This window comes from Phyllobates terribilis, unplaced genomic scaffold (assembly GCF_046119375.1).
Source record: "Phyllobates terribilis strain yellow unplaced genomic scaffold, ASM4611937v1 Scaffold_8__6_contigs__length_399053987, whole genome shotgun sequence".
Lineage (NCBI taxonomy): Eukaryota > Metazoa > Chordata > Amphibia > Anura > Dendrobatidae > Phyllobates > Phyllobates terribilis.
Genome location: NW_027362768.1, coordinates 275429832 through 275438695, shown reverse-complemented (window position 1 = coordinate 275438695; position 8864 = coordinate 275429832). Strand labels below are relative to the sequence as shown.

At 44.9% G+C, this 8864-nt stretch overlaps 1 protein-coding gene and 2 non-coding genes across 3 annotated transcripts; all 3 read left to right on the top strand.

Moving 5' to 3' along the window:
* Positions 1-740: 740 nt before the first annotated feature.
* RPL3 (ribosomal protein L3) lies at positions 741-7974 on the top strand. Its single transcript, XM_073644252.1, has 9 exons — positions 741-844; positions 1248-1440; positions 2954-3122; positions 4411-4546; positions 5793-5979; positions 6275-6435; positions 6520-6621; positions 7297-7512; positions 7852-7974. The coding sequence occupies exons 1-9, from the start codon at positions 842-844 to the stop codon at positions 7891-7893; spliced, it is 1209 nt and encodes a 402-aa protein (XP_073500353.1). The 5' UTR covers positions 741-841; the 3' UTR covers positions 7894-7974.
* Positions 6100-6192, top strand: LOC141160534 (small nucleolar RNA U83B). Its single transcript, XR_012250289.1, has one exon. It is a non-coding gene; the product is annotated as a small nucleolar RNA U83B (small nucleolar RNA).
* Positions 6912-7002, top strand: LOC141160535 (small nucleolar RNA U83B). Its single transcript, XR_012250290.1, has one exon. It is a non-coding gene; the product is annotated as a small nucleolar RNA U83B (small nucleolar RNA).
* Positions 7975-8864: the final 890 nt, after the last annotated feature.

The following is an 8864-nucleotide window of genomic DNA, read 5'->3' as shown; positions in this document are numbered from 1 at the left end:
TGTGCCGTGTGCATTCCCCCGTGTATAGCTGCAGTCCTGTGCCGTGTGCATTCCCCCGTGTATAGCTGCAGTCCTGTGCCGTGTACATTCCCCCGTGTATAGCTGCAGTCCTGTGCCGTGTACATTCCCCGTGTATAGCTGCAGTCCTGTGCCGTGTACATTCCCCCGTGTATAGCTGCAGTCCTGTGCCGTGTGCATTCCCCGGTGTATATAGCTGCAGTCCTGTGCCGTGTACATTCCCCGGTGTATATAGCTGCAGTCCTGTGCCGTGTGCATTCCCCGGTGTATATAGCTGCAGTCCTGTGCCGTGTACATTCCCCGGTGTATATAGCTGCAGTCCTGTGCCGTGTACATTCCCCGGTGTATATAGCTGCAGTCCTGTGCCGTGTACATTCCCCGGTGTATATAGCTGCAGTCCTGTGCCGTGTACATTCCCCGGTGTATATAGCTGCAGTCCTGTGCCGTGTACATTCCCCGGTGTATATAGCTGCAGTCCTGTGCCGTGTACATTCCCCGGTGTATATAGCTGCAGTCCTGTGCCGTGTACATTCCCCGGTGTATATAGCTGCAGTCCTGTGCCGTGTGCATTCCCCGGTGTATAGCTGCAGTCCTGTGCTGCCAGCAGTGGCCGGGACCCGTGTGAGCGGCCGCCAGTCACGTACTAAGCCTGGTGTTATCAGCACAGCTCCAATGCTCGTGCGCTCCTCTATGCCTTGTTAATAAAGTTAGAGCGTAGAGGGGAGGGGGGAACACAACCTTATGGGCGTGTCTTCACAGTGCGTCTATAAGTAGGACGCGCCTAGCGACGTCACTCTCTCTTCTATTCCAGGCAGGAGACGCGATGGTGAGTGCTGTGCTGCGGCCTGGAGGCAATCCGGCCTGTAGCTAAACCATCCGGGTACTGGGCCGCCTGTGCCCCTCATGCTTGTGTATGGGTGAGCGGCCCGCAGTGTGTGCAGCCTTCATGTTCTGTGTGCTGGCGGTGGAGAGCGCAGCTTTTATAGAAGCCTGGACGTGACCGCCGCCATGAGCACGTGACAGCCGTTGCCTGCAGTACGCCGCTCCCTGCCGGAGGAGGCCGAAGTGTCTGCTCGGTAGCTCCCATTGTGCTGGGTAATGAGTTGCCGAGCAGCTGGTCACGTCTGATTGTGCGGGCTCGGCTGTCCGTTAGTAATGGCTGTCGGGGCCGTGTCTGCTCCTGTGCGGCTGTGACATCTGTATCCTTATTTCATTATCTCTTCCTCTAGTCTCACCGGAAGTTCTCCGCTCCCAGGCACGGATCCCTGGGCTTCCTGCCCCGCAAGCGCAGCAAGAGACATCGTGGCAAGGTGAAGAGCTTCCCCAAGGATGACTCCACCAAGCCCATCCACCTGACGGCTTTCTTGGGTTACAAGGCCGGCATGACCCACATCGTGCGGGAGGTGGACAGACCCGGCTCCAGTAAGTATGAGCTATAGGCTTCCTGTAGTACTGGAGTGTTTAAAGAGCTATACATGATGAAACTCTTTCGATGGGCGGACTGATTGACTTCCTCTGGTTGTCTCTGCTGAATGTCGATTGCTGACTAGCTCTTCATCTGCTTTTGTTTGATTTACAAGTTTGTATTTGTATATGGAATAATGTATCTGGCATAATGTTACCAGTCTGTAACAAGTGACATTGTCATGTATGTTGATGAGTTAGGAAAGGTTTCACGTTGAAGGGAATCTGTCAGCAGGTTTTTGCTATGGAATCTGAGAGCAGCAGAATGTAGGGGCTGAGGGCATGATTCCAGCAATTCTTAGAGATGAGCGGATCGCTTTGCACAAACCCAGTCTAGTCCAGTGCTCTCTGGCTGTGGACAGAAAGCTGTCTGGATTTCCTTACCCTCTGGGTTCCCAGGCTCTGCTTATGATAAACCATGATGCCAGGCCAGCGAATCAAACGCCAGGCTGCGGTAAGTTTACGCATCTCCTGTCCACAGCCCAAGAGCACTGGACCTGGGTTGCGCATACCGATGTGCTCATCTCTTAATCACTTGCTGGAGCTCTACCAATTCTCTGAATGCTGAGCAGTGTATAACCCTGTCCCCATCACTGACAGCTTTCTGCCTATGCAGTGTACACAAAAACCTGCCAATCAGTGATGGGGATGAAGTTATACAGTGCTCATGGATATAGAGCTAAAAACTTTTGATAAAACTGATTTTTATTCAACCTGCAGCAAGCAGCTCCGTAAGTGACACATCACTGCCATTTGGGGCTCTGCCCTTACATCATGCTGCTCTCAGATTGAGTGGCAAAAACCTGGTGACACTCCCAATTTTTAAAGAGAATCGGTCTCCATTTTGGTTGAGTTACAGGATATCACTCTAAGGCTGTGTGCACACAGTGCGTTTTGCGGCGTTTTTTCCTTGTGGAATTGGCCCCAAAACTTTAGGAAAAAATGCCATCAAAGTCAATGAGAATCTGCAGCATGTCAATTTAAGTTTTTGCCTGCGTTTTTTACAGTGCAATTAATGGGTGAAAACGTAACGTTTTTCAGGCTGTGGTTTCCTGCCAAGAGATGCAGAAACGTTGCAGAGATTTCTGCTACCAAATACACTCCGTGTGCACGTACCCTAATTGTTAGCACAGTTTCAGGGTAGTCCCATGTAGCAGATTTTTCTATTGCAAATCTTGCATGTTACTTTTGATCTAAAATTTGCGTGGAGAGTGGTGACATTCACAATGAGTCTGCAACAGACATGTTTTGGTAAAAATCCACAACCATTTCAATTTACATGACATTTCGTATACTCCTGGTTTGTTTTATTGGACCATTTTGAAATGGCGCAGGGTAATGTCCAGAGAAGGCCGCTGCTGAACTTAGATTTTGCTTTCTGCGGAGTTTGCATGGTCTATGTACAAAGTCTAGGAGGGATGTCTAAAGTGAGCTGTTCACAACTGATTGTACACATTATTTTTTTTTATAGAGGTGAATAAGAAAGAAGTTGTGGAGGCAGTGACGATTGTGGAGACTCCCCCTATGGTCATTGTTGGAATTGTGGGATATGTCCAGACTCCACGTGGTCTTCGCAGCATTAAGACCATCTTTGCTGAGCACATCAGTGATGAATGCAAGAGACGCTTCTACAAGAACTGGTGAGAGATTGCTACTTGATGTGTTCTGGAGAGTGGTGGCTATAATGCAGTTCATGGTCTCTAAAAGGAAGAACATCAATTGCAGATGTAGTATAGTGAAGCTTATAACTTGACAGTTGACTTTAAAGCAACTGTCGGCACAGAATGATAGTTTAAACCCATTACAGGTGCTCGGTGCTCCATGGCGGGGCCAATAATTTACATGCACCTTCCCACCTGCTTGGTTTCCATCAATCTTCACCCTTCTCTGGATTGATGAAGCCAGAACTGTCAATCAGAGAAGGATGGAGATAAATGGAAACTAAGCAGGTAGGAAGGTTTATATAAATCATTGACCCTGCCATGAAGCACCAAACGCCTGCACTGAGTTTAAACGGTCATTCTATGCTGACAGTCCCTTTAAATGGGAACTGAACACCTAGCAAACGTTGCATAAGTCAATAGTAGAAACAAATAGAAGACCATTTGTAATATTAGAGAAATCTGCTTCTTTCTCAACTTAAGAGCCACATCTTCACCTTCTTGATCTCTCCATTCACTTTGGAGGAGTGAGTAGCTAGCACAGAGATATCCAGTTCCACCGCCTATTCTTTTATGGGGAGGGCAAGGGGGTAGGAAAAGTGAGGAGTGTGCTGAGCTTTCTAACTAGTCTCTTACCTCACACTAGTTTGTCTTCACTGATTGGTGTTGCTGTATTTCCTCCCTACTGCTGCTTCTGTCTGTTATCTAAGGAGTGGAGAGCAGGAATACCTGTGTATGCGAGAGATCACAGTAGCTATTCTCCTCCCGTCAGCTCCGAGTCACTTACAAGTTTAGGGAACTTCCAGAGGGGAAAATTGATGAAAATGCAGGATACAAGTCTTATAATGACCAGAGATGAGGTTATTCCTCAAGTACACACAAGACAGCCGATTCTGTAAAGTTACATGAAAGTACAGTTCCCTTTAAGCATTTTAACTGTTGTAGCATTTTGCAGTAACTCCCTGATGCAGTGTCTGCTCAGACAACCTCTTCCTTGCAGTACATTAAATAAGCATGTATCTCTTAATGTTTTTTGACCTTCATTTGCTAGTATTAAATTTACATGGAATGAACATTGGCAGCTCCTCTCAGCACTGGCCTTGTCCGCCTTTGTCTGATGAGCTCCAGGCTCCGCTTGCTGGCTGAAAATCTCCTTTGAAGCTATGCAATGAGCCAAACACCTGGAATGGTTTGGTGCCTTCCGCTCTTGTCCTTTCATTGGGGCATGATGAGGGTCCACTCCAACTTGCCTGCTCTGCCATTGAAGGTATAAATCCAAGAAGAAGGCCTTCACCAAGTACTGCAAGAAGTGGCAAGATGACGAAGGCAAGAAACAGCTGGAGAAAGACTTTGCAAGCATGAAGAAATACTGCCAGGTCATTCGAGTCATTGCCCATACACAGGTATGTGCTAGTCACTGCATGTTTGGCTAAGAACTTTTTCCTGGTGCTGTAGAAGTTTTTTTTATTGGATATATATTATCCACACCAGCATATATGGGCATTTAAAATGTAGCTTTTATTACAATATACAAAAAAAGTCCCATACACAAGAACCACAAATCTACAAATGCACATTAAGTGCCAACACAAGCGTAGGGCAATGTCACAAAGTTTAGCCACCTAATCTGAGCAGCATAATGTGGAGACACTGATTCCAGTGATGTCACTTAATAGGCTGCTTGCTTTAGTTTTGATAAAATCCGTTTTATCAGTAAGAAGTTATCAATGGAGGACTAGTAAACTTAATGCTGCGTAGTCCTTCATATTTTCAAGTTCTGCATAACCCTGCCCTCACCACTAACTGACAGCTTTTTGTGTACCCTGTGCATAGGCTGAAAGCTGCCAATCGGTATTGAGGGTGGGTTATACAGAACTCCACATTCATAGATCTGGAGTGCACAAAACAGGTTATATTAAAACTGCAGAAATCTGCCCAGCTACTGATACATTGCTGGGATCAGAGTCTCTGCCCCTACATCACACTGCAGATGGGGTAGCGAGAACCTGGTGACAGATTCCCTTTAAGGTTGTCATCAGACTACCATTGAGTGGTAAACTGTCTTGCCTACTGTCAAGACGCCACTCAGTATGGGCAGAAGTCTAACGACAATCAGATAGCCCCCTTGAGTGCAGGGTAAAGCTTAACTACCAACTCTTATACCATAAAATGTAACTTGCATAAGCTCGAAATAAATTGTAACAGTAGGGAAGAGGGGCTGTACTACTGATAACAAATCTCACCTTGCACAAGCTACGTGCTACCCATCGACCGTCTATGTAAACTGCAAAGGTTGCCATACAATTTAAGATGGCAGTTCCCGTGTGATTTACCTTGTCGGCTTTTGCTTGCTGCATCCACTTTTCTGCTGGTACTGAACACTACCGGTGCCCATTTACTAACATTAAGGTGATGGTACAGAAGCTTAGCATTATGACCAGTTACTATAAATTTACACAGGACTTGAGCGTGATCAGATCTAGTGAGAGCCCAATGATGAGATTCTCGACGGGCGGACAGATGATTGTTTTCTGCAATCTTTGCTGAGTGTCGATTTTCCTGACTTGTTCTCCTATTGATCTGAATCAGGTCTGAGTGTTGGCAAATGTCTGTGTAGAATTTAACACTTTACCTTTTGGCATTTTTAAGATGCGTCTGCTCCCCCTGCGTCAGAAGAAGTCTCATCTCATGGAGATCCAGGTGAACGGAGGGACCATTGCCGAGAAGGTGGACTGGGCTCGTGAGAAGCTGGAGCAGCAGGTGGCAGTGTCTGGCGTCTTTGGTCAGGATGAAATGATTGATGTCATTGGAGTCACTAAGGGAAAAGGCTACAAAGGTGAGACTGATGGGTTTGGCATTCTCTATAGTGAATGATGTGGTGTCGGGCAAAACAAAGTATTTCCTTAATCTGGTCGGGAAGCCATGATTTGTATGTACTGAATGTATGCAATTTTAGTCTGTTCTGTGATGAGGTCATGGAATAAGCACTGGGCACGGTGCCTGATAACTCTGAAGAATTATTCCATGCTGCCTTCCTTCTGAGAACAAGCTGCTGTAAGGCTACTAAATAACCTGAGTAATTTCTTTACTAATGTGTTTTTGTTTTTTTTTGCCTTTCTCTTCCCACCCAGGTGTGACCAGCCGTTGGCATACAAAGAAGCTGCCACGCAAGACTCATAGAGGTCTAAGAAAGGTTGCTTGTATTGGAGCTTGGCATCCTGCCCGTGTTGCCTTCTCTGTGGCTCGTGCTGGCCAGAAAGGTTATCACCACCGCACGGAGATCAACAAGAAGGTATGTGATAGTCGGCCTTGCTTTGTGTATGTTTCTGTTCTTTTTAAAAAATAAAAATGTAACTAAAGTTTTGCTTTCTTCCAGATCTACAAGATTGGGCAAGGGTATCACTCAAAAGATGGTAAACTTGTGAAGAGCAATGCTTCAACTGACTATGATCTGTCAGACAAGAGTATCAACCCATTGGTAAGCTCAATATATGGTACAGCATTGTCAAACTAGTTGTTCTGTACCAATGGGCTGGCCTGCATGTATTTAGTGTGAGAAGATTGACACTTTGTACTGTTTTACACTCCATGGGGAATAGGGATAAGGTGTGTATTTGTGTGACCCATGGACCAATGCATTTTGTCAAAGATCTACCTAAAATAAGAAAATTAGGGAGAAAATTATCTCAAAGTAACAATTGAGAAATAAGTTTGTGCAAAATATCCTGCACTTCAGTTGGCTGTCCGTAGGACCTAGGTCTATTGCCGACTGTCCTATGATGAAGCAATGGAATCCGCACTGGACAGTGCCTGAAAAGCATGATTAAGACTTCCATGCTGCCTTCCTTCTGAGGACTGTATTCCCTGGTAGTAATCATTGCATTGCCCTTAAGTCTTTTGCTTTCAGACCCTACTGCAGTCATTAATGCAGCTTAATTTGTAATCTGATTTAAACCCCTCTTTACCTTTTGTCTATAAGACAAAGATTGTCAAGTCCAGTGAATCCCAGTTTAATCCATGGCCCCCTTTCCCTGTAGGCATGTTTTGTAGCTAGTCACTGAAGATTGTCATGTAGGCATTGGTTTTTATGGTAATTTAGTTTTCTCGACCATCACAACACTCCCACAATTAGTCACTCTTCAATTCCTCTTAGGGTGGCTTTGTTCATTATGGAGAAGTGAAGAATGACTTCATCTTGCTGAAGGGCTGTGTTGTTGGGACCAAGAAACGAGTCCTTACCCTGCGCAAATCCCTCCTGGTGCAGACCAGCCGTCGTGCATTGGAGAAGATCGACCTCAAGTTTATCGACACAACATCCAAATTTGGACATGGCCGTTTCCAGACAGCAGAAGAAAAGAAGGCTTTCATGGTAGGTATTTGTAAACTAATTGTGCTCCTGGTATTATCTAGCAAATCTAGTTACAGTATTGGACAGGCTTTTTATTTGAAATGTCATAACTTAATATACAGAAACTCTGCACTGCTGTGCTCTGAGTTTTCATGGTTTCGGTAGGGGAATTTAGGTTATTGGCATTTCTCACTTCAAACATTGTCTATCTGAGTGGCAAGCCTCTAAAGTTCCTGTATGCCTTTTGTACATTAAATGGTTGATTTGCTACCCGATGAACCTGATGTCAACGGCAAGATAAAATGTTCAATTAAAGTGTAATCTCTTGCTCTGTACTAACATCAAATCTTTATCTCACAGGGTCCACTCAAGAAAGACCGTTTGGCGAAGGAGGAAGCATAAATCTGACCATGTATTGTGCCATCTACCACATGGGCCACTTCAATGTATTGATGGATTTCTTATTAAATTCTATGAAACCGATCACATGTCTTGTGTTTACTGATCTGATCAGTTTGTGGCATTATGAAAACTATGTACAGTGGGGAAAATAAGTATTTGATACACTGACAATTTTTCAAGTTTTCCAACCTACAAAGAATGGAAAGTTCTGTAATTTTATAGTCTGTACACTTTAACTGTGAGAAACGGAATCTGAAAATGAAAACCAAAAAATCATTATTTTATTGCATGAAGTATTTGATCACCTACCAACCAGCAAGAATTCTGGCTTACAGACCTGTTAGTTTTTCTTTAAGAAGCCCTCCTACTCTGCACTCATTACCTGTATTAATTGCACATGTTTGAACTCGTTGCCTGTATAAAAGACACCTGTTCACTCAATCACACTCCAACCTCTCCACCATGGCCAAGACCAAAGAGCTGTCTAAGGACACGAGGGGCAAAATTGTGATCTGCACAAGACTGGGATGGGATACAGGACAATAAGCAAACAGCTTGGTGAGAAGGCAACAATTGCTGCCACAATTATTAGAAAGTGGAAGTACAAGATAACTACTATTTCTATAGCGGCATTCATTTCATGGCGATTTACATGGGAAAAGGTATACATAGCAAAAAAAGTTACAATAATCTTGAACAATACAAGTCAGCGACTGGTACAGGAGGCGAGAGAACCGTTAAACTGTCAATATTCCTCGGTCTCTGGTTCCATTCAAGATCTCACCTTTTAGGGTAAGGATGATTCTGAAAGGTTAGGAAACAGCTCAGAACTACATGGGAGGACCTGGTCAATGACCTGAAGAGAGCTGGGACCACAGTCAAATATTACTGTTGGTAACACACTACAGTCATGAATTAAAATCCTGCAGGACACGCCTGCACATGTCCAGGCCCATTTGAAGCTCCCCAAT

Bases quoted from the DNA above. Each gene is read 5' to 3' on its own strand.
- RPL3 (XM_073644252.1), top strand. The intron at 1,441-2,953 runs GTAAGTATGAGC...TTTTTTTTATAG, and splicing joins GGTGGACAGACCCGGCTCCA to AGGTGAATAAGAAAGAAGTT. The intron at 6,622-7,296 runs GTAAGCTCAATA...AATTCCTCTTAG, and splicing joins ACAAGAGTATCAACCCATTG to GGTGGCTTTGTTCATTATGG.